The sequence below is a fragment of the Dipodomys merriami genome, unplaced genomic scaffold, assembly GCF_024711535.1.
Source record: "Dipodomys merriami isolate MVZ:Mamm:240054 unplaced genomic scaffold, mDipMer1.0.p SCAF_1, whole genome shotgun sequence".
In the NCBI taxonomy this organism is placed as follows: domain Eukaryota; kingdom Metazoa; phylum Chordata; class Mammalia; order Rodentia; family Heteromyidae; genus Dipodomys; species Dipodomys merriami.
The window spans coordinates 41,790,334-41,814,272 of NW_027202270.1; the positions used below are offsets into that span (position 1 = coordinate 41,790,334).

Below are 23,939 nucleotides of genomic sequence, written 5' to 3' on the forward strand. Positions count from 1 at the left end.
GTGCTCAGTGGGATGCCCTCCTCCAGGCAGTCGCTTAAGGATCCAAGATGTCTCCAAAAAAGCCATCCTGAGAATATACTTTCCCAGGCTACCCTGGGGGCCATGTCCATTCCAGCCAATCAGAATGCTGAAAGGGCATGAACAAGCTCTTGTAAAAGGGTCCAAGGAAATCATCCCCGACATTGTCGCTGACCAGAACTCAATCACATGATTCCATGTAGACGAAAGGGGCTGGTGTGAAGGTAGGAAAAATGTATTTCCTGGCTAAATCTTTTTTTTTTTGGGGGGGGGGGTCTGGTCATGGGGCCTGAACTCTGGGGCTGGGCTTGTCCCTCAGCTCTTCAGCTCAAGGCTAGCGCTCTACCACCACTTCCAGCTTTTTTCCTTTTGTTTATGTGGTGCTGAGGAATCGAACCCAGGGCCTCAGGCTTACAAGGCAAGCGCTCTACCACTGAGCCACCGAGCCACCTTCCCAGCCCCTTCCTGGCTAATCTATAGAAAGGTGAGAACCAATTGTTTTTAGCAGTAAACTGATGTCCTGAATTTAAACAGACAAATGCCAATAATCTGGGTTTAACATTTCTACCCTCCAAAACCCTTCTATAATTATTTGTTTGAACCCACTAGCACAGGGAGGTTTGTCAGGATGCTGTCCTCCGGATTTGAGTTGAGAAACCTTCCTTACCCCCTTCATTCTGGGAAGGAGGTACAGGAGGAACAGGCGGTGAGTCTTTAAATAACTGTTTCCTGCTATGAACCCACCTCCACCCTGCACAGAAGCTCAGTATAGGGTCTGAACAATTGCTAGCTACTGGGTTTTTTTTTTTTTTTTTTTTAACAATTTTTAAACAAAGGCCTTGGTATGCTGAACCACTCTGCTCTTTGCTTCCCCAAGCGAGAGTAGGCAGAGAATGGGCGGCCGGAAGTGGGAACAGGGAACAACTGGAGCTGGGCCTGCCAGGGCAGAGCTCGCTACTGGAGTAACAGCCACAGGAGGTAGGCAACATGGTCCAGCTTATAGCTCTCATAGGCTAGGTCCTGCCTACCCCCAGGCAGGTGCGGGAACAGTCACTGGGGGGGGGGGGGGAGGGGGAGGGCTAAGGAAGCCGGTTTCATGGACGAAGCTATTGTTAAAAACCAGATCTAGGGCTGGGAAGGTGGCTCAGTGGTAGAGCGCTTGCCTTGCATGCATGAGGCCCTGGGTTCAATTCCTCAGCACCACATAAGCAAAAAAGCCAGAAGTGGCGCTGTGGCTCAAGTGGTAGAGCGCTAACCTTGAGCTGAAGAGCTGAGGGACAGCGCCTAGGTCTAGAGTTCAGGCCCCACAACCGGACCAAAAAATAAAATAAAATAAAAACCAGATCTAATGAACTCATGGAACTCTCCAGCAAAAGATTCAACACCAACCACACTCTTCTCAAATTCATGCGGTCACAGAAGCTCCAGGTACACCCTGCTCAACCATGAGCCAGAGCAAATGCATTTTTTACATTTGGAGAATGTAGACATGTGTGATTTACGATGCTTACACAAACAGCTGATGTCTACTCAGACTAAGTAATCCTAATTGAATCAGTGCACAGATAAGGTCCTGGGTTACACAAACAGAGGTGGTTATTCACACACACACACACACACACACACACACACACACACACACACACACACACACACATGACTTGTGATAGGTTTAACATACAGTGCAGCTCACATGGAGCTTGTGACAGCATGGCGACTTGCAAAGTGAGCCACACCTGCAGCAGGGTAAGGCACTGGCGTCTCCCTGGGCTGCTGGGCTGTGGGCAGTGCAGCTGTCATGGCTGCAAACAGGTGGTGTAAGACAATAGCTCCACTGAATCGTCAGCTAGCTTTCCAACCCTTCTAGCAGCCAAGCGTCTAGCCACAGTGCCAGGGAGCAGAACAAGCATTGTGCAGCTCCAGGTCTACAGCAGCGCCCACAGCCCATGGAGCCCCAGCCGCTGCTCCTGCTCCTTGGCCTCTGCTCAGGTAAGTGATGTAGATGGCAGGGACTTCCATTTGAGATGGAGCACTAGAGACCCTCTCAAACCAAGGCATCTTTGCTGGGATTCTGACAGCAGGGCCTTCCCCAGCCTGGCAGAGGCTCCTTTGCCAGTTTTATTCCTGATGAGGACTTGGTTGGATTTTTGAATAATGATTTTTAGTTTGTGTTCCCCAGTTAAAGTGGGAGCTTCCTGGTCAAAGGCTCCAAGGTAGACTGCCAGGTCTATCCATGGCTCCTTAGTGCCACTTGTAGAATCTGGGCCACTGGCAGACCACTAGAGAACCCTAGAGCTGCCTTCATATTTCAGCTGCTGCAGGGAATTTAAGCAGCAACTTATAATCACAATTAATGGAGCTGACAAAGCCTTTTGCTGTTCCAGAATTCTGCTAATGAAGAGGATTGAGCGACAACTGCATGTAGTGGAAAGAGAAACCTATTTGTAATTGTAACTAAATCCATACAGATGAAATATTGTATAATTTTTAACTTCTGAAGGTAAAAAAAGTTCATATAAATGCATTCCTGCCTACTTTTTTCTTATTTTAGTGATGCTACTATATGTGGGGTGGGTTTAAGTTGAAACTACAGAACCTTTCACAGTTCTTAACCTGTGTACTGCTCTGGAATGCGTCAGTATACAGCAGCAGAAACACTATCCTAAACTTCCCAAAGAGGGAACTAGGAGATGTTTGCTGATTGTTTCATATAAAAGTTTACCAGCTATATCATTCCAACTGAAAAAGAACGTACTGATAGCCCTAATATTGCTTTGACAAACACAGACCTTCAATAATTTTTTTTCAATAGCAGAGTTTCAACTCATATCAATTATATCTTTGACCCAACCAAGATGGTATGGTGTGATGTGGGGGTAGGATATGTGTGTGTGTGTGTGTGTGTGTGTGTGTGTGTGTGAAATATCATACTTGATGTCAATTCTTAAGTGATAAGCTTCTTTTAAAAACAACTTAAGAAAAAAATAATAAAAACAACTTAAGAGACCTGTTAAGCCAACAAATGTATGTTTAGCTATTAAGAGAAGAATGTGTTATGTGTTTTGATCAAACCTACAGTTTGCTGGTGTTGGTTCCTATAAGTGGCTTACTGAAATTTAGAGCTATATCAGTCTAACTTCCTCAACTTCTTACTGAAATGAAACAGGTTGAATGATATGAACTGACCTTCCCAAGGTCACCTAGTTTATAAAATTTGCAATGTGGAGACTTGGTTTGTTACATGCACAGTCAAAAAACAACCTACATCACCAAGGTGCAAGTGACACAGCTTTGGGTTGAGGCGAGAATTACACAAGGTGACTGACTTGTCACATATCAAATTTCCTTCTGGCCATACCATATAAAAACTTCAGATCTCCAGTTTGGACCAGCCGTTTGGACACTTTGAAATTGTGGCTAAATTACCCTATTTGCAGTGAATCCTTTATGGGCAAATTCTCATTCATTCACAATCAGTCCACTTTTTTCTGTGTTGGGAGATACCTAATGATCACCATGTTACTCATATAGCTCTTTCTTCCAATCTTTTCCTCCTTCCACCTCCAGAATCCCAAGTACTTACTTGCCAGCATTAGCATGTTTATAATTCTTTATGTGAGTGTCAGGTCAATGCCCATGGAATAGAGACCTGTGCCAGGCTCACTTACAAATATCTCAAAGTTCCTAAAGCAATGTTCACATGCAATAAATGCTCACCATATATTTAATAAATGAATAATGTTACCACTATCCAAATAGCGATCACCAATATAATTTTGTTAAAAGAGGAGATTTTAACATGATTTATCTGTTTATTTGAATCCTGGCTTTTAATGAAAGTCATTTACTGTGATTCACTGAACCTATGGAGAATTAGTTCAACACTCCAGACCAACTTGGAGTTTGAACCTTACAATTCTGCCTTTGGAAGTCTTCTATCGCCTCATTCTACATCAATGAAACCAATCTAAGAAATGGAGATCTACTTGGAAATAATAATTCTTCTTCTTCTTCTTCTTCTTCTTCTTCTTCTTCTTCTTCTTCTTCTTCTTCTTCTTCTTCTTCTTCTTCTTCTTCTTCTTCTTCTTCTTCCTCCTCCTCCTCCTCCTCCTCCTCCTCCTCCTCCTCCTCTTCTTCTTCTTCCTCCTCCTCCTCCTCTTCCTATTATTATTGTTATTATTACTATTACTAGTAGTAGCAGTAGTATTATTGTCTTTAAGTAGTTTTACAAAGGAGTTATTTAACAAAAGACATTTCTGAATACACTGCACCTTGAGCAATGTCACCTCAGAAATTCTTCATAGAAGGAACTGGCACCTGGTTATTGGCTACGGTGGGAGAGGATGGTCAGTTTTGATCAGTTCCTCCAGGTTTCCCCTTCTCCTCAGTGGTCCTCAGATTCACCTAAGAACTTTTATGCTTTCTAGTATTTATTCATTGCTTTCTAGTATCTTTTTATATATATTCATTGCTTCTCAGTAAGTTCTTCCTGTCATTAAAAACCACAGAACAAACTGGGCACTGGTAGCTCACACCTGTAATCCTAACTACTCAGGAGGCTGAGATCTGAGGATGGTGGCTCAAAGTCAGCCCAGATAGGAAAGTCTGTGAGCCTCTTATCTCCAATTAAGAAAACCAGAAGTAGAGCTATGGTTAAAAGTGATACTAGCCTTGAGCAAAAGAGTCAGGAACAGTGCCCAGGCCCTAAGTTCAAGTCCTACAACTGACAAAATAAACACAGGGCAATACCAACAGTCAAGGCATTTAGGTACCAACTCCAGGTCCCAGTCTCTTTGTGAAAACCCACTGCAGCCAGAATGGACAAAGTGTAAAAGAAAGAAGATTGCTCTATCCCAGTGGTTCAGAACAAAACCTGGGTCTTTGAAGGATCATCGAATAAATAGGAAGGTCCTATGTTTAACCTCTGCATATTTGGACCCTTTTAGCATCATTGGAAGCTTTGGGTCTCAGAACACTTGGGACACTAGAAACAAAGAGGTGAATTAGGTCAAGAGTCATAAAGGTAACAATGTTTAAGCTATCTTGAAAGCTTCAAAACTCTGAATAGAGCTGGATGTGGTTTGGTATACTTGTAATACTAGCTATTTATGAGGCAGAAGTAAAAGGATCATAGTTTGAGGCCTACCTAGGCAAATGTAGGGTGACACTTTTATCTGAAAAACAAATGGAAAGCAAAGACATTGGGGTATGGACCAAGTACTAGGAGCATGGCTCAAGTATAAAGCATTCTCAAGTTCATGGCCCTGAGTTCAAACCCCAGTATTTAAAAAAAAATCTGAATGGAAATGTTTCTTTGGTCTTTGGAGAGTAGATAAACTGTCTCTGTGGAACCCAAACTTAACTAGATAGGGAACCGCCATGAGTGCTCACACAGCAATCCAAACTTCCGTTTTCTCATATATGAAGCAGGGGTGAAAAATAATCACAGAGCATCAGTGTAAGGATCCAAGAAGTTAATACAATTATAAATACTTATTCAGGCCCTGAGGGGGTAACCAAAAGGTATACTTTGAGGGGATAGAAATGTATCTGTTTACTACCTATATCACTGGTTACTTTACACAGATCCAAAACTGTAGGTAAGGAACCCTAATTGAATCCTGGCCCCACCACTTGCAGAACCTAGGAAAGTTACTTATTCTCTCAGTTTCCTCATTGGTAAAGCAAGGGCAAAAACAGCCCCTACCTCACCTGGTTTGGAGGATTGAGTTAGTTATATAAAGCTCATGTAAGAGTGTCTGGAATATAACAAATCATTGGGTTGGCTATTGGTTTTGTTGGTTAATAAAAAAAATCACTTTCTACTTTATAATTATGTATTTACAAACTCTTCCAAGCTTAAGACCAAAAGACAAAATAATAAAGAAATAAATGATAATCTGTTTCCAAGGTGATAGATACTGAGCAGAAAAGGGAAGTGTCTGGCTGGTTCAATGTTCAGAGTTGTCTTGGCCCACAGAGAATTATGGCAGTCTCAGCAATGCCCTGCGGAAAGGAGAGATCTGGTTACATGGGTCAGAACAAATGGATCATGTGTCAGCTTCCTGTGATCATTTGTCTACTACTCCAAACAGGCAGACCTCAATCCCTGCCAGGCTTGAATTACACAGAGCCTTCGTAAGGCACTTCTTGGAATTTGGGACAGATTTTTCTCCTAGGATAAGGGTATGTGTAGTTGTGAGGTTCCAGGCCAGCCCATGCCACACTGGTGAAATTAAGAGCTGGTGCAGGAGCAGCACACAACATGAGAATCCAAGCTCTGCCCTTCTGGCTGTATGACCTTGAGCCAGGCCTATATCCCATGAGTTGAGAACATCTGCTAGTCTCACCAGCATAAGAGGGTTGGCACATGTTGGGGCTGGGATGGGAACCACAGAAGGATGGTTTCTATCCTCTGACCCAGTACATGCTGACCAGAAAAGGGCTGTATGGAGAATATTTGATGGTACCACTCTGTATCCTGAAGAGCTGTTGGAGTTTCTCATGCTCTGAACAGGAGCTTCAAACCCAGGTCAACAAAACTCGAGTTTCACCTTCTAATGGTGAGTTTTAACATGATTAAAATGGTAAATTATATGTAATGGGCATTTTACCACAAATCACTACTGATAGATACATGCAGTAAAATGCTTATTACAAGCTGGACACTGGTGGCTCATTCCTGTAATCCTAGCTACGCAGGAGGTTGAGATCTACAGATCATGGCTTAAAGCCAGCCTATAAAGTCCACAATTAACCATTAAAAACTAGAAGTGGTGCTGCAGCTCAAGAGTGCTAGCCTTCCCAGAAGGAAGGCCTGGGTAGCCTGCCTTCCACCCACCTCCACCCCCCATCCCTAGCAACCCCTCTTCCTTTCTCTATGGGTTTATCTGTTCAGTGTCTCATATAAATGGAGTTAGCACCATGGGCTCTGTTGCTTTTCATTATTATGTTTTCAAGGTCTGCGAATGTCAGGGCATGTATCAGTGCTTTATTCTTTCTTATGCTGAGCAATATTGCATTGTTTGGAAATACCATAATTTATTCATCCACTTATTTGCTGCTAGGCATTTTTTTAAAAAAGGACATACTTTTTATTTCAAGAAAACTCTGAGATAGGTTTTTTTTTATTTTTTTATTGTAAAGATATTGTACAGAGAGGTTACAGTTACATGAGCAAGGTAATGAGTCAATTTCCTACTGAGCATTGTTACCCCCTCCTTTGCTTTTCCTCTACCATCCCTTTCCTCTCCACCTCCCCAGCTCTTCCCTCCCCCCCAAAAAAAGTAAAGTTCGTTTTCAACATAGTGTCTTGTACATCTCATTGTTACAATGGGTCATCCCATATCCTTATTTCAGCATTTTGTTATTTCCCTTCCCCTCCCCAAATTAGAAAAATGTATATACAAGATGCAGGGCACCGGAATCAAATACAGTGAAAACAGGGGTTATACCATAGGGGAACAACGTACAAAAGAAACAAAAAAAAATCACATAGTATATTGTAAGTACATTAAGAAGAACAGCAACAAAGATAAAACCTCTTATGTCCCTCGCTTAGGGTTCATTTTGCTTAGCATCTTCTTATATGGTCATATGTACATAGCTTTGACCTTTTCTGCTTGTCTGCTAGTCACTTTTGTCTCCTCCTTCTGATTATTTTAAATAGCGCTGTTCTTCATTCAGGTGTGCACCTGAGGGTGGAATTACTGGGTCAATTACTGGGAACAGCTTATCTTGTTGAAGGACTGCCCCTTTATATTTCTATCAGCAACAGATGAGGATCCAGCTTCTTTTTTTCTTTTGCACACAATTCAATATTTTACAACAATTAAAAGTGCACTCATTATGGACATTGTAGCATAAAGGGAATTTAACACAATAGGGGGTTAGAGACAGTAAAAAGCTGAAACTACATTTTTTTTAAAGCAAGCATAAAAATAGCTTTGTAAGTTTGAAGAAGTGTGTGTGTGTGTGTGTGTGTGTGTGTGTGTGTGTGTATGTATGTAGACATTAAAATAATCATAAAGGAAAAAGTCAATAATCTGGAGTATATCAAAAAGGAAATCATTTTGATTGATAAATATCATACAAATGAATCAATTCCCCTATATATACTTGCAGACATATAGATATTCACTTATGCACATATATCATAATAAAAAAAACCCTCATTTAAAAATGAGCAAAATCACCAGATGCTGGTGGCTTGTGCCTGTAATCCTAGTTGATCAGGAGGCTGAGATCTGAGGATCATGGTACAAAGCTAGGATCCAGCTTCTTACACCCCACCAGCATTTTATTTTCTATTGTGTTAACAAGGCCATCCTAAGAGGAGTGAGCCAGCAACCCGTTTTCCCTGTTCACAGTGTCATGAAATGAGTCCATTACCACCATGACCACACTCTGGAACACAGATGCTGGCTTTTCAATGGATCTTTCTCATGTGCATGATCTTGGCACACTTGTAGCCGGGGGCTGTATTAAAGAATGTCACCTGTCTAAAGGACAAATGTTGTGATAATCTGGTATAGTTCACCCCCACTGCAGCCTGGAAAGGAAGCAGCCAAGCAACTGTGCTTGGAAAGGGACCTCAAGCAATAAGGCAACACAAGACAGCCCTCCCCAGAGGCCCTGCGTGCCTTCAGTCTTGGTGCTGGGGTTGGTGGAGGGGCAGAGTCTGACAGAGTATATATCATTTGCTGTCCAGCTGGCCTCATCCTGGGCTCTGAACATGAGACCCGTCTGGTGGCAAAGCTATTTAAAGACTACAGCAGCGTGGTACGGCCAGTGGAGGACCACCGCCAGGCTGTGGAGGTCACCGTGGGCCTGCAGCTGATACAGCTCATCAGTGTGGTAAGACAAGCCCTGGGGCTTCCAAGGCACACCTTCCCCCCACCCCCGTCCCCAGTCCTACCAGGGGATTCTGCCTTCATCTCTGTCCTCCACCTTTTACAGAGCGGACCTTTTCTTGTTTTCAGGATGAAGTAAATCAGATTGTGACAACCAATGTACGTCTGAAACAGGTAATTCAGTGAGGTAATTGCACCAATGTTTTGATTCACCCTGAAATCAAACCTGGACCCTGATGACATTAATTTAGGTAACAGAATAAGAGATATATAGAGTATAGATCTCATATATATATATATATATACACACTATATATACATATCCCATATACTCCATATATATATATATATATATACACATATATACTCCCATATATAAACACATATACACATATATGGGAGTATATATGTGTATAATACACATGTATATGTATATGTGTATATTTATATGTATATGTGTATGTGTGTATACATATACATATATATATATACACACATATTCCCATATACATGGGAATATAGATCTTGTCTGGTTTTTGTTTTGTTTTTATTACATTGAGCTTCTTGTGCATATTGCTTTGCTAAGGCAGCCACTGGTAGCTTCAACAAGAGAAAAGTATCACTCATCATTGTTTTTTATTGTTGTTGTTGTTGTTGTTTTTGTTTTTAGTCAGTTGTGGGGCTTGAAATCTGGGCTTGGGTGCTGTCCCTGTGCTCTTCAACTCAAAACGAGCGCTCTACTGCTTGAGCCACAGAACGCCACTTCTGGTTTTCTAATGGTTTATTGGAGATAAGAGTCTCACAGACTTTCCTGTCTGGACTGGCTTTGAACTGTGATCCTCAGATCTCAGCCTCCTGAGTAGCTAGGATTATAGGCGTGAGCCTCGGGCACCTGGCTCATCATTGTTTCTATAAGGACACCAGTCCTGTTGGATTAGGACCTACCTTAATGCTCTTGTTTTAACTTAATTTCTCTGAAAAGACCCTAATTTCAATATGGTCATATGTTGAAGTATAGATTAGCACCAAATTTGCAGCATTTTATAATGTAGGAAAAAATGTAATGCTTTTAAGATTTATATTAGTGCATGAGCCAAGTGACCACGCTAGGGTTGTTCTGACCTGAAGGTGTCATATGTGGCCTGGTAGATCTGCCACCTCCCAGCTGGTGTGGCACTGGAGTGTGACCTTGTTCCTTCAGCTGTACACAAGGTCAATTATCACTCCTTTTGTCTAATTTTTGGCAATATTGGGGTTTGTGCTCAGGGCCTGTGCCTGAAGTGCTTGTTCCGTTTGAGCCATGCCCCTCCCCTTTTTTGCTATATTTTTCAGATAGGGTCTTATACTTTTGCTTACCTTGGCTCAGGCTCCAATCCTCTTGCCTCTGCCTCCCAAGTGGCTGGGACTGCAGGCATGTACTATGCGTCTGTACCTGGCATGTTTTTGAGAGAGAGTCTTTTGAGCTTTTGCCCAGTCTGGCCTTGGATCTCAATCCTCCCCAATCTCTACCCCCTGAGCACCTAGAATTCTAGGTGAAAGCCACCTTGCCCAACTCAGTAGTCATTTTTATCTCCAAGGATTATAATGAGGACTACAAGAGATAATGAAGAGCTTACAATGGTAACTAAGCATAACCAACACTATAGGTTTGCTGTTACTATTTACAAAAGCAGACACAATTATGAATCAAAAATTCCTTTCTAAAAAAAAATTCCTTTCTGAAGCACAATTTCTACCAGTAGCTGAATTTCCATGTCCACAGGGGCTCTTGATCCCCTTAGATTTTTTTGAAAAATGTTTTTGGCTTTATAATTAGCTGCGTGTCTTTGTTTCTAGCAATGGGTGGATTACAATCTAAAATGGAATCCAGATGACTACGGTGGTGTGAAAAAAATTCACATTCCCTCAGAAAAGATCTGGCGGCCAGACTTCGTTCTCTACAACAAGTGAGCAGAGCCCCGGGCAGGAGAGGTTTCTGGTGGAGGCAGGTGGAGACAAGTGTCCTGGGCAAGGGCGGGGGGGAAGGGGGAGTCTGCATGCCTCTCACCACTGTTAACATTAAATAACCCTTAAAAACCAAAGCCACATTGACAGGCGAGAGCTGCCATATGGTGTCTCATGTTATGAATAGAAACAATGATCGGAGCCAAATTGAATCAGGGCTGTGGGTGGGGGACATTTAATTCCTGAGAACTCCTGAGGAGTATGTGGCAACCCTCCAAGGTACCCAAACTTCCTATCCCTGAGTTCCTTGGAATTATATTTCCTCCCTACCAAATGGGTCTAAACCCAGAGTTCTGACTCATCACATCCTGAACGTCATCTGATACTGATGCCCGGATGCCCGCCTTGCCCATCTTCTGGGCCCTGTGACAGAAGGCATGTTATGAAATTAGAATGGGATCTAAGGCACTTGATTTAATGACATGCTCATTATCATACACCTTTCATTTGTCAGGGAATATAAATTTCAAAGAGCATCCTTTCTAGTCAGGAGCCTTATACTGGCCTGGAGGGGCATGAGTGTGAGTGTGTGTGTGTGTGTGTGTGTGTGCACGCATGCGCACCGGAGTGCGTGCGCGCGCACACACACACACACACACACACACATACACACACACCAGTCCTGGGGCTTGAACTCTTGGCTGGCACTCTACCACTTGAGCTACAGTTCCACTTCCAGCTTTTTTAGTGCTTAATTGGAGATAAGAGTCTCACAGACTTTCCTGCTCTGGTTGGTCTAGAACCAAGATCCTCAGATCTCAGCCTTCTGAGTAGTTAAGATTACAGGTGTAGGCCACGAGTACCTGGCTGGCCTGGATGTTTTACAGTGTAGCCCAGGCTATCCTTGAACTCACTATCCTCTTACCTTATTCTGGAATTACAGATATGTATCACCATGCCCAGCTCTAAATGGTTCTTAAAAAGGCAATAAAGCAGGGCTGGGAATATGGCTTAGTGGCAGAGTGCTTGCCTAGCATGCATGAAGCCCTAGATTCGATTCCTCAGTACCACATAAACAGAAAAAGCCGGAAGTGGTCCTGTAGCTCAAGTGGTAGAGTACTAGCCTTGAGCAAAAGAAGCTCAGGGACAGTGCCCAGACCCTAAGTTCAAACCCAGGACTGGCAAAAACAAAACAAACAAAAAACGGCAATGAAGCTGGGTGATGATGGCTCACACCTGTAATCCCAGCTACTCAGAATGCTGAGATCTGATGATCTCGGTCTAACGTCAGCTGAGGCAGGAAAGTCTGTGAATCTCTTATCTCCAATTAACCGCCAAAAATCAGAAATAGAGTTATGACTGAAGTGGTAGAGTGCTAACCTTGAATAAAAGATGCTCAAGCATAGCACCTAGGCCTTGAGTTCAAGTCCTAGGGTTGGTTCATGCATGCATGCACACACACGCAAATGCATGAGCGTACACACACACACACACACACACACACACAGCAATAGATCCATTTCCTAGCCTGTGTGTCATAGTAAGGAAACAATGGATGGTTTATTTAAAATTTCTTGGTTTCCCAGTTAATTCTCAAAGTTTATTGGTAGGGGGGTAGATGGAAATTAACACCACAAATACCACAGAGGACTGGGAAAACCTGAGATGCATAGGCCCTTGTTTCCTTAAACCTGTCGCATCTCACTTTCTTCCCCAGATATTCTGACTCAAGGCTTCCTAGTGCTCAGGAAGGTATTTTTTTAACAAGTAGTCCAATGATTCTTGTTATAAGACAAATCTGGGCAACTTTCCATAGATGAAAAAGCAACCATCCCCAGAGAAAGCTTCCATAATTAGCACCTGAATAATTAGCAGCTGTCTCCTATTAACATCTCCAAGCAGAATGGGGGGCTCATCTGTCACTTGGAGCCATTTTCTTCTCTTATCCCAATTGTAGTGCAAATGGTGACTTTGCCATTGTCAAGTTCACCAAAGTGCTGCTGGACTACACAGGCCATATCACGTGGACACCTCCAGCCATCTTTAAAAGCTACTGTGAGATCATTGTCACCCACTTTCCCTTTGATGAGCAGAACTGCAGCATGAAGCTGGGCACCTGGTCCTATGATGGCTCTGTGGTGACAATCAACCCGGTAGGTCATGACCTCTTATGAGGATCCTGGGTTCAGGAAAAGTGTGATCCAAGTTTCCCACTCTGCCCTTGGGTATTCACAGGCTCTCAGTACCAATTAGAACTAGTGAGTCATCTAGTTGGAGGGTTAACAATAATTGGAGAAGGCTTTTGAGAACTAAGGCTTAAATGAATTCTCTGTGCCTAACACTGCCTCAAGAATTCTGACTTCCCCCATCATCGGGGAGAGCAAGGAGCAGGAGAATAAGGCACCCATATTTCAAAGTTCCCAGAACTAAATAGAAGAATTCCACAAATCCAACCCCCCTTATGCTTTAGGAAAGCAATTTAAGACCCTAGCAAAAGTGGGTACATGGCCCTGGGTACATGGCCCTCAGACCTAGAGGCTGTTGCCTCTGGAGGTCACTTCTGCTGCTGCCTACAGATCCCTGCCTTCCCCAGCATGCTGTTTGGCGGGGAGGGGGGGGTGTCTCTAAGCATCTTTTCCTTTCTCAGGAAAGTGACCAGCCAGATCTGAGCAACTTCATGGAGAGCGGAGAATGGGTGATCAAGGAGGCCCGGGGCTGGAAGCACTGGGTGTTCTATTCCTGCTGCCCCAACACCCCATACCTAGACATCACCTACCACTTCGTCATGCAGCGCCTGCCTCTCTACTTCATTGTCAACGTCATCATTCCCTGCCTGCTCTTCTCCTTCCTAACCAGTCTTGTGTTCTACCTGCCCACAGACTCAGGTGGGTGCAGTTGCCATGGCAGCAGCTGCTGATGGAGCATATGCTGCTATTTTAGGAAAAGCCAGAAATAATCATGTGCTAACAAACAGAGGTGCAGAGACACAAGTCACCGTCACTGAGAGGACACACGTGCCGGGCAGCCAGGTGGAGTGGAAAGTGATTGTGGAGAGCGCGCACAGCTGGGCAGATGTCCAGAGCAAAGAGAGATGGGCATAATCACAAAGGAGCACATCCCTAGCTTAGTCGAGTTAAAGGAAGATGTTCATCAATATATTCACTCAGCCAGGTACCAGTAGCTCATACCTGTAATCCTAGCGACTCAGGAGGCTGAGATCTGAGGAATGAGGTTCAAAGCCATCCTGGGCAAACAAATCCAAGAGATTCTTATGTCCAGCTAACCACCAAAAAAGCTGGAAGTGGAGGTGTGGCCTAAGTGGTAGAGTACCAGCCTTACGTGAAAAACTAAGGGAGAACATGAGGCTTTTATGTTCAAGTCTCAGTACTGGCACATCCATACACACAAATACTTCTGCTCAACACCAACCATGTGCTTCACACACAACCATGTGGCTGGGTGTGACAAAGATATCCCTTGTGATGTCATTCCGTATACCAACTACTCTAGGTCTTGCTCCTTCACTCATTACGCACCATTTCAGTAGCTTCTGCAGAGCTGCTTTCCAGATGGCAGCATCTTATACAGGAGACTGCACTTCCCAAGAGGCAATTCTTTCTTAGTTATCAGCCTGGACAACTTACTTACCTTTTACTGAATAATCACATCTGTGATATAATTTCATCAGACGCCAGCAATAAGACAAAAAGGCCAAAGGACACACACATACATCTGTGAACAAGTCCCTGCTCATGAACAGTTCATAGTTAAGAGTGGAAAAAATAGAAAAGATGGAGCAGACAGCTCAGTACAGTAAAGGTGGCAAGTGCTCCCCCTACTGGAGGAAGTGCTGTACTCATTTTAACTTTTTAATTTTTCAAGTTTATTTTTTTATTCAGTCTGTGTTGCCAAGCTGAATAGGAACTCGGGATCACCCACCTCAGCCTGTAGCCATTTTAAACAAATGAGTACGAGTAAATATCTTTTCAACCTCCTAACCAAACAAAGCTCCAGAAAGTAAATTGAGAAAACACTGCCAGGCAATACAGAAACAAATTAATGTCTATAAATACTAAATAATGTCTACTTGAAAAATATTTAGGACAATGAACTATACTAAGTTTAGTAAATGCTAGCTACTGTTACTCTTGTTATTAATCAAATTATATGTAACCTGAAAACTATTTTATTTTTCAAATTCAGATTTCTTTTTCAGTTTTTCTTTTTTTTCTTTTTTCTTTTTTGTCAGTCATGGGGCCTGAACTCTGGGCCTGGGCGCTGTCCCTTAGCTCTTCAGCTCAAGGATGAAGCGTGCTACCACTAAAGCCACAGTGCCACTTCCAGCTTTTTCTGCTTATGTGGTGCTGAGGAATCGAACCCAGGGCCTCATGCATACAAGGCAAGCACTCTACCATTGAGCCACCTTCCCAGCCCCTCTTTTTCAGTTTTGAAGGCTGTCCTGCTCACCAGAAAAAAACTAACCAATTCTTGCTTCCATCTATTCTGTCCTCTGTGTTTATACAAGGTCCTTCAGTCTTCATAGGGGATTGGTTCCAGGAATCTTGTAGTTACCTAAATCCATGTTTGCTCATGTCTTTGATATAAAATGGCATAGTAAGCTGGGCACTGGTGGCTCATGCCCATAATCTTAGCGATCCAGAAGGCTGAGATCTAAGGATTGCAGTTCAGATCCAGCCCAGGTATAAAAGCCCATGAGATCTTATTTGCAACGAACCACCAAAAAGTCAAAAGTGGAGCTGTGGCTCAAGCTGGTAGAGTGCCAACCTTGAGCAAAAAAGCTAAGGGATAGTGCCTGAGTTCAAGCCTCAGGTCTGGCCCACATGAGCAAGCATGCACACACGCATGCACACACACACATACACACACACACACACATGCACACACACACACAGAGTATTTGCAATAACCTATGCATGTTCTTTCATATACTTTAAATCATTCCTAGGTTACTTATAAAACCAAATACAATGTGAGTTCTCTATTATACTACACTGTTAGGCAATAGTGACAAGAATAAAGTCTACATGTTCAATATAGTTGCAACTTTTTGTTTGTATTTTTGCATGCTGAGGATCAAACCCAAGTCTTTGTACTTGTGAGGCAAGTATGCTACCACTGAACTAAACCACAAGCCTATATTTTCCTACATATGTTTTTATCCAAGCTTGTTTGGCTTTCTAGATGCAGAATCCATAGAAGCAGAGGGCCTACTGGAAGCATCCAGCGTTGGAATGCTGGCAGGGCAATGCTAGGGTTTTCCAGAAAAACCAGCAGCGAGACAATCACAAAGACAGTCCTTCCCACAGGTCCTCTACTGCTTTTAAAGTGGTCAGATGCCATGAAGAGAAGCCAAAGCCACCTATCCTTGACCTTCCTGATGCCACATTTGCCTGACCGGGACTTCTGAGACTCAAAGCTTGAAAGGCAAAAGGGATAGGGGCAAGGAGATCTCTACTCTGCTAATATGAAAAACAAAACATCTCCAGGAGTGAAATGATGGCTTCTTAGATGGAAGTGAGAGGAAGGGAGCAGGGAGATCAGGTCACTGAGGATATATAGAGACACCACCAAGACCTTGCAGGTGTGGTCCTTTTCCTTGTCTTGCAGCTTACAACCACACTGGCAGAACTATACAGAGACTTCTGGCTGGGTAACAAATAGATCAGACTACAGTTCAGTTTTTTGATGTTCCTTCTGCTGCCAGACAAAAGAAAAAAGACAAAAAGAAAGCTGCCAGTCTGGTTCCAGCTTGCCAACAAGAGCCCTTCTTGGTTCTCTGACCTCCACAAAGAAACAAAATTTGAGGGCCTGACATAAGTCCCTACCTGCTTCTTGGCAACCTCTAATGGAAATGCTCACCGCTTGTCATGGTCACTAGAGTTAGGGTGCGGCAGTCACAGAGGAAACTCTCCAGGGGGGAAAAATTCCCCAGAACAATCATTTGCAACTATGCTGATCACAGTCCTTGACTCTTGGGTGTGTATGGTATGTCTAGAGTTTGCCAGGGCTGCAGTACAGAGTACCATACACTGGATGGTTTAAACAACAGGAATCTATTTTTCCCACAGTCTGGGGGGCTGGAAGGCTGGGATTTAGGTGTTGGTGGAATTGGCCTCATCTGAGGCCTCACTCCTAGGCTTGCAGATGCCCATTGTCTCCCTGTGACCTCACGTCCAGCTCCCCTTATAAGAACACCTGCCATATTGAGTTGACCTCATTCTACTTTAATGATCTCTTTAAAGGCCCTTACACAGTCATGTTTGGAGGCCCTGGGGCTGTAGGATGGAGAAGTCAGCCCCTTGTGGATGGGTTTGTTGTATTTCTCTTTGTTGTCTTCCTAGGGGAGAAGATGACGCTGAGCATCTCCGTCTTACTGTCCTTGACTGTGTTCCTCCTGGTCATTGTGGAGCTTATCCCCTCCACCTCCAGTGCCGTGCCCTTGATTGGGAAATACATGTTGTTCACCATGGTGTTCGTCATCGCGTCCATCATCATCACCGTCATTGTCATCAACACACACCACCGCTCTCCCAGCACCCACATCATGCCCGAGTGGGTGCGGAAGGTGAGTGCCAACTTCACCCAGGGAGACACTCATGGGGTTCCTCTCCCCCTCACTAGGGGGCTTCTTGCCAACACCTGCGCATATTTAGAACTACAAGTCCTTTCTGAGCTGCCAGAAATTGGGGCGTTTCCTTGACTTCTCTGTAGAGACAATCCATGTACCCTTCCCAGAGGGAGAAGAAAAATAGAACTAACCAACCCACTCCAAATTCAAGTTTACAAAATCCCTTTAATTCAAGAGGAATACCTCTCTCTCTCTCTCTCTCTCTCTCTCTCTCTCTCTCTCTCTCTCTCTCTCTCTCTCTCTCTCTCTCTCTCTCTCTCTCTCTCTCTCTCTCTCTCTCACACACACACACACACACACACACCCTGTGACATGCTTAAGGTTTCTGATTGTGTCTTCCAATTTATGAATGGACTGGTTTATTGTTGCTGGTAAAATCATCTATCAAGAACTGAGTAAGACTAGAGGCAGAGGAGGAGCTTAAGGAAAGAATGTCAAAAGTGAGGAATTGTGTCTCAAATATTTACATTATTGGACTGAAAAACAAGTGTTAACATTTCAAATAAGTTCTTAAAAATGTTTTTGGTAGTGTTAAGGTTTGAACCCAGGACTTAGCACATGCTAGGCAAGTGTTCTACTATTGAGCTTCATCTGCTGCCCAAAATAGGCCAGTTTGTTAAAACTTCAAAGGCATAAAAGTGTAGGCTCTTCATGTCAGGAATTTGAAAAGCAACTACTGTCTTTAGAAGAGATTATCAATCCTTGTTATATGAAGAATGTAGGATGCCTTCTAGAAATACTTCTGCTGCTGTTTCTTCAGGAACAAGAAACAGAAAAGTTTGTCTAGCTACTTTGTGGGGTGAAAGTTTATATGTTTGAGGAGGCAGAAGGGCCTCCATCCCCTAGATACAGAATTCTGAGAATACATTGTCAGGACCTTGTGGAATGGGTGACTGCACACAGGCTCCCTCCAGTGGTGAACTTCTTGCATTACAGAATCATCACTACCACAGTAACTAGACAGGCCTTGGAATGTGTATGAAGGATTTTATTTGCCCAGGACCACACTGCTAATTCAAAGACTGAGTTTGATACTTGCATGTATTGACAATAATTCTCATATCATGGCTGCCTTTTGTTAGGTTTTTATCGACACTATCCCGAATGTCATGTTTTTCTCCACAATGAAAAGACCATCGAGAGACAAACAAGAGAAAAAAATTTTCACTGAAGACATCGATATTTCTGACATTTCTGGGAAGCCTGGGCCTCCACCTATGGGCTTCCATTCTCCACTGATCAAACACCCTGAGGTGAAAAGTGCCATTGAAGGTGTCAAATACATCGCAGAGACCATGAAGTCAGACCAAGAGTCCAATAATGTAAGCTTTGTGTTTGCAATACTTGCTTCTAGTTTTCAGCGATCAAATGCATGAGTGTGGATGGATGGATGGGTTTGGCTCCATGGATCGGTTGGCATTCAACCCATAACTACTGACATGAGATGTTCCTGGTGATCATCTGTAGGCCATCTTACTAACCGATTAGGTTAGAGATCATATGCCAGGTCAGGGATGTTGAAAGCTTTGAGGTGTACAGACTGAATGGCCCATGGAAGATGGGTGGCATGAATGCTTTGAGTCCTATACCTGCTTTAGAGGGAACTCTGTGTCACTCTCTCCTCTCTCCCAGGCCTCTGAGGAGTGGAAGTATGTCGCAATGGTAATGGACCACATTCTCCTTGGAGTCTTCATGCTCGTCTGTCTCATTGGAACCCTGGCTGTGTTTGCAGGCCGGCTCATTGAACTGAATCAGCAAGGATGAGTAGAAGTGGAGCCTAAGCTCTGCTCCAGGACCAGCCAGAGCACTGGGAGGTGCGCAAAGAAGGGCTTGTCTACTTCCATACACTCTCATTTATCAATCCTGTGATTTTCTGTAGTTATCGTTATGGTGATAATTTATGTTTACATAAGGATTTAGCCTCCCTCACATCGCCTTTCAGCCTTGCTATGCTTTCCTGGGGAATGAACCCTTTGGTAAATGAAACTGGATCTTTAAAAAAAATGGCATGTAGAAGAAGTTTGCCTGAAAAACCAAGGTTTTTTCTTGTGTTTGTCATTGCTAGTTTTTGTTGTTACTTGTTTTTTGGTGCCAATGCTGGGGCTTGAACTTAGGGCCTTGTCTCTCTTTCTTAGCTTTTCTGCTTAAAGCTGGTGCTCTGTCACTGGAGCCAGAGCTTACTTTCACATTTTTGGTGGTAAACTGGAGGTAAAGTCTCACAGACTTTCCTGCCAGGGATGGTTTTGAACCATGATCCTCAGATCTCAGCCTCCTGAGTAGCTCCCGGCTAACTGCTATTTTGTTTTTTGTTATTTTTTTTCAAGAAAGACCCAGTTTTGCAACTTTCTTGGAAAGTTCCATCTATCTAAAAATATAAAGCCTTTGATTTGGACAGAGAGGAAACAGTAAACAAGAAATAGAAAATTTTCAGAATCACCACTAAAATGCAAATAATATCAAAAGACATATGTTGAACTAAGAGTTGGGGAAAGGTTTCTTAGGTAGTTCTATACTACTGAGCAACACCTGAGCCTTAAGTTTACAAATTTAACAGAATCCCTGGTTTTTTTTGGGGGGGGAGGGAGGGGGGTCTGGTCGTGGGGCCTGAACTCTGGGCTTGGGCGCTGTCCCTCAGCTCTTCAGCTCAAGGCTAGCGCTCTACCACTTGAGTCACAGCGCCACTTCCGGGTTTTTTCTTTTTGCTTATGTGGTGCTGAGGAATTGAACCCAGGGCCTCAGGCCTGCAAGGCAAGCACTCTACCACTGAGCCAACTTCCCAGCCCCATCCCTGGGTTTTATTCTCAGAGTTTAGAGGAAAACAGGCCATAATAATATCAAAGTGGGAGCATGGGAACTATGGGGACCATCTTACCTATGTGGTTTTATAGCATCCTGGAATTTTTTACACCATCCCTATTTTACAAATGAGGACAACCAATTTCAAAGAGGTTAAGTTCTTTGCTCAAGCTAGATGTAGAACTGAGATTTGAACCCAGACCTTGAACTTCCAAAACAACTCTCTCTGGATCAGCCCTCTGCTTACTTGCTCTCTTGGTCTCTCCTAGCTTGAGCTAGGCCAATATATAACCTCTGGTCTGTGCTTTTCAGAGTTTTAGTTTTAGTGACAACCATCTTTCTGCTTCCCCAATTAAATTTCCTGCCTCTATCCTTACACCAATCATGTTTGGGGTCTGTCTTCTACCGGACGCCTATGAACACATCATCGCGACTTGTAAAATTCTGAAGAATCAAAAAAGAAAAAAACGACTTCCTTCCTCCATGGTGAACTTCAGTCCTTCATAGTTTACCCCAGAACGAGAAATGACATGAGTCAGAAAAGGCCTGGGAGTGACAGATACACCTCTGACCCGCAACAGCTCAAGAGAGCAGGAAGTTGCATGAGCATGGCCTTATCTGAGCCCAGGTGGATTCAATCTACTCCTCCATGTGACTCCACGTCATATACCTGTAGTAGAGCTGATGTTTTTGTTTTAGAGTAAATCCATTCTAGTTTAAAGAGAAGACAATGGGCTGTTTTTAAAAAATTCCACACAGCCAAGTACCAGTGGCACATACCTTCTATCTTAACTAATCAGGAGGCCGAGATGATTTATATATTATATATATAACATATACTTATATCATTTGCCCCTTAAAAAGTAATGAAGACCTAGCACTGGCGTCTCATGCCCATACTCAGGAGTCTGAGATCTGAGGACCACAGGTCAAAGCCAGCCCTGGCAGAAAAGTCCCAGTAAGACTCTTATCTCCAAAAAAACTACTCAGGAAAAGCTGGAATGATACTGTGGCCCAAGTGGTAGAGCACTAGCCTTACGCATAAAACACACACACACACACACACACACACAAAAAAAACTCAGGACAGTACCCAGGCCCTGAGTTCAAGCCCAGGACCAGCAAAAAAAAAAAGAAAGTTCTGATCTATACTACATCGTAGGTCTCAAAAACATTAAGCTAGTGAAACAAATCAGATTCAAAGATACATCTTGTATAATTCTGTGTCCACTACCCTCTTGTGTGTGTGTGTGTGTGTGTGTGTGTGTGTGTGTGTGTGTGTGTGTGTGTATACATGCATGTGCACGCACGTGTGCCATTTCTGGGGCTTCTCAGTCTTTCAAGTAGCAAGGATTATACCAGTGACCAGCACTCAGTTTATTGCTCGCTCATTTTATAAGGGAGAAGTGACTCCCTCAGGTCACAGAACTGGTTCATGAAACCCAGCCTGCTAAATCCTGTTCTCACACTATTTCCATTTCATCAAACAGTCCATGGCTCTTCAGGAAGTCACGCCTTCCCACAGACTGCACCCATGCCACTCACCCCAGTCATGGAAGGCAATGTGCTTGGTCCTGCATGGAAACAGCAGTGCCACACAGGGTGTTCCATTCGCCCCAAACTGGCTCCATCAACCTGACATCAAATCAGTGGTTTTCATCTTCCGCATCTCCTCCTTTAGTCAAGGCCTACTTTTTAGAAGTGCACTGATGAAATGGGAGGTGAAACAGGGAGTCCTGGGATCCATTCCCAACTTAGAGGGCTGTGTTGAAGGCCCAGCCCTGTGTGGCTAGGTTGATGAGTTTGTCAAATGACAGATGGTTTTCTTAGAAAATCAGGAGCATGTTGGAGAAGCTGGAAATAGAAGGAACATACGTTAAAATAATAAAGGCTATATATGACAGATCTGCAGCCCAAATCATACTGAACTGGTGAAAACTAAAAACATTTCTTCTGAAATCAGGAACAAGGCAAGGATGTCCACTCTCTTCACTCTTCTTCGATATAGTTCTGAAATTCCTAGCCAGAGCAATAGCACAAGAAAAAGACATAAAAGGGAACCACATAAGGAAAGAAGTCAAATTATCCCTATTTGCAGATGACATGATATTATATGTAAAGGACCCAAATTACTCCATTCCCAAGCTCCTAGAGCTGATAGAGAACTGGCAAAGTAGCAGGATACAAAAGTAACCACAAAAATTAGTAGCCTTTCTGTATACTAACAATGTACAAGCAATTCCATTTGCAATAGAATAAAAAAAAATCTGGGAATAAACCTAACCAAGGAAGCAAAAGTCCTTTGTAGAGAAAAACTATAAAAATTTGAAGAAAGAAATAAAAAATGACATCAGCAAATAGAAAGACCTTCCATGTTAATGGAAAGGTAGAATTAAAATACTGAAAATGGTCATACTACCAAAAATTATCTACAAATTTAACGCAATCTTCATCACGAAGAAGAGGTAAGAGATAGTCATCAACCCTGGCCATATAGGAAGTGCAAATCAAAACAGCTCTGAGATTCCATCTCAGTCCAGTTAGACTGGCCAACATGGTGAATTCAAACAACAAATACTGTCTGTGATATGGGGAAAAAGAAGCCCTATTGCACTGTTGGTGAGAATGTAAACTGGTACAACCACTCCAGACAGCAGTCTGGAGATTCCTCAAAAAACTAAACATAGATCTTCCCTGCAGCCCAGCCATCCCACTCCTGGGCATCTTCCCTGAACATCACAAGCTGGGATACCATAAACACACTTGCACATCCCTGTTCACTGCTGCCCTATTCACAATAGCCAAGTGATGGAAACAGCCAAGATGCCCTACAACAGATGAGAGGGTCAAGAAAATATGGTACCTATACACAATGGAATTCTACACAGCCATTAGAAAGAATAATATGTCATTTTTTCAGAGCAACGAATGGACTCTATTCTTCTTTCCCGCTCCCCTCCTCTCTTCCTTTCCCCTCTCTTACCCTCTTTTCATCTCCCCTCTCCCCTTTTTCATCCCTCTCTCCTTTTTCTCCTTTTCCCTCTTTCCCCTTCCCTCTCTTCTCCCAGCCTTCCCTCCAAAAGGTGCAAGGAGAGGAGGCCCTTAGGAACTGTGGTAGTGGCCTTCGTGTTGCCTGAGGCGGTCCAGCCCGCCTTTGCAATCCCATCTGGCTCTGAGGCCAGAGGTGGAGGCTGAGTAAGCACCATCCTCACTTCCCCACAAGACCCTAGAGACCCGAGGCCAGGAGATGACAGCATCAGGAGTGTCCCAACAAGAAGCAGAGCTGCTAATGCAACATGCAGGCCTAGCTGGCTCTGGGACAAGAAAAGGACCTGAGTTGGAGTGTATGAAAGCTGAACTAAATCTTCCATTCGGTTTCAAGTCAGTAGTGGATCAGTCTTTAAATACCTCGTTTTGACAAATGTACCACAGCTCTGCTACCAGGAAGGGAAGTTGGACAGAGAGCACATGTACTTGCTGCACTCTCCGCAAGGTTTCTATATCTAATAGTCCACCCTCTCAAAAGAAAAGGCTGGCCGAAAAGGAGAGTTGAGCATGATGGTACAGGCCTGTAAGTCCAATATTTGAGAGGCTGAGGTAAGAGGATCACGAACTTGAGACCACCAAGGACTACATAGTGAGATCCTATGTCAAACCACCACCACTACAAGAAAATCATC

The 23,939-nt window shown here is 43.4% G+C and overlaps 1 protein-coding gene across 1 annotated transcript; it reads left to right on the forward strand.

The window, feature by feature from the left end:
• The first annotated feature begins 937 nt into the window (after positions 1-937).
• Positions 938-19,496, forward strand: Chrna1 (cholinergic receptor nicotinic alpha 1 subunit). Its single transcript, XM_070032441.1, has 10 exons — positions 938-996; positions 1,886-2,007; positions 8,729-8,874; positions 9,000-9,044; positions 10,707-10,816; positions 12,772-12,967; positions 13,462-13,699; positions 17,177-17,400; positions 18,546-18,785; positions 19,096-19,496. Exons 2-10 carry the CDS (start codon positions 1,965-1,967, stop codon positions 19,225-19,227), a joined length of 1,374 nt encoding a protein of 457 aa, XP_069888542.1. The 5' UTR covers positions 938-996; positions 1,886-1,964; the 3' UTR covers positions 19,228-19,496.
• Positions 19,497-23,939: the final 4,443 nt, after the last annotated feature.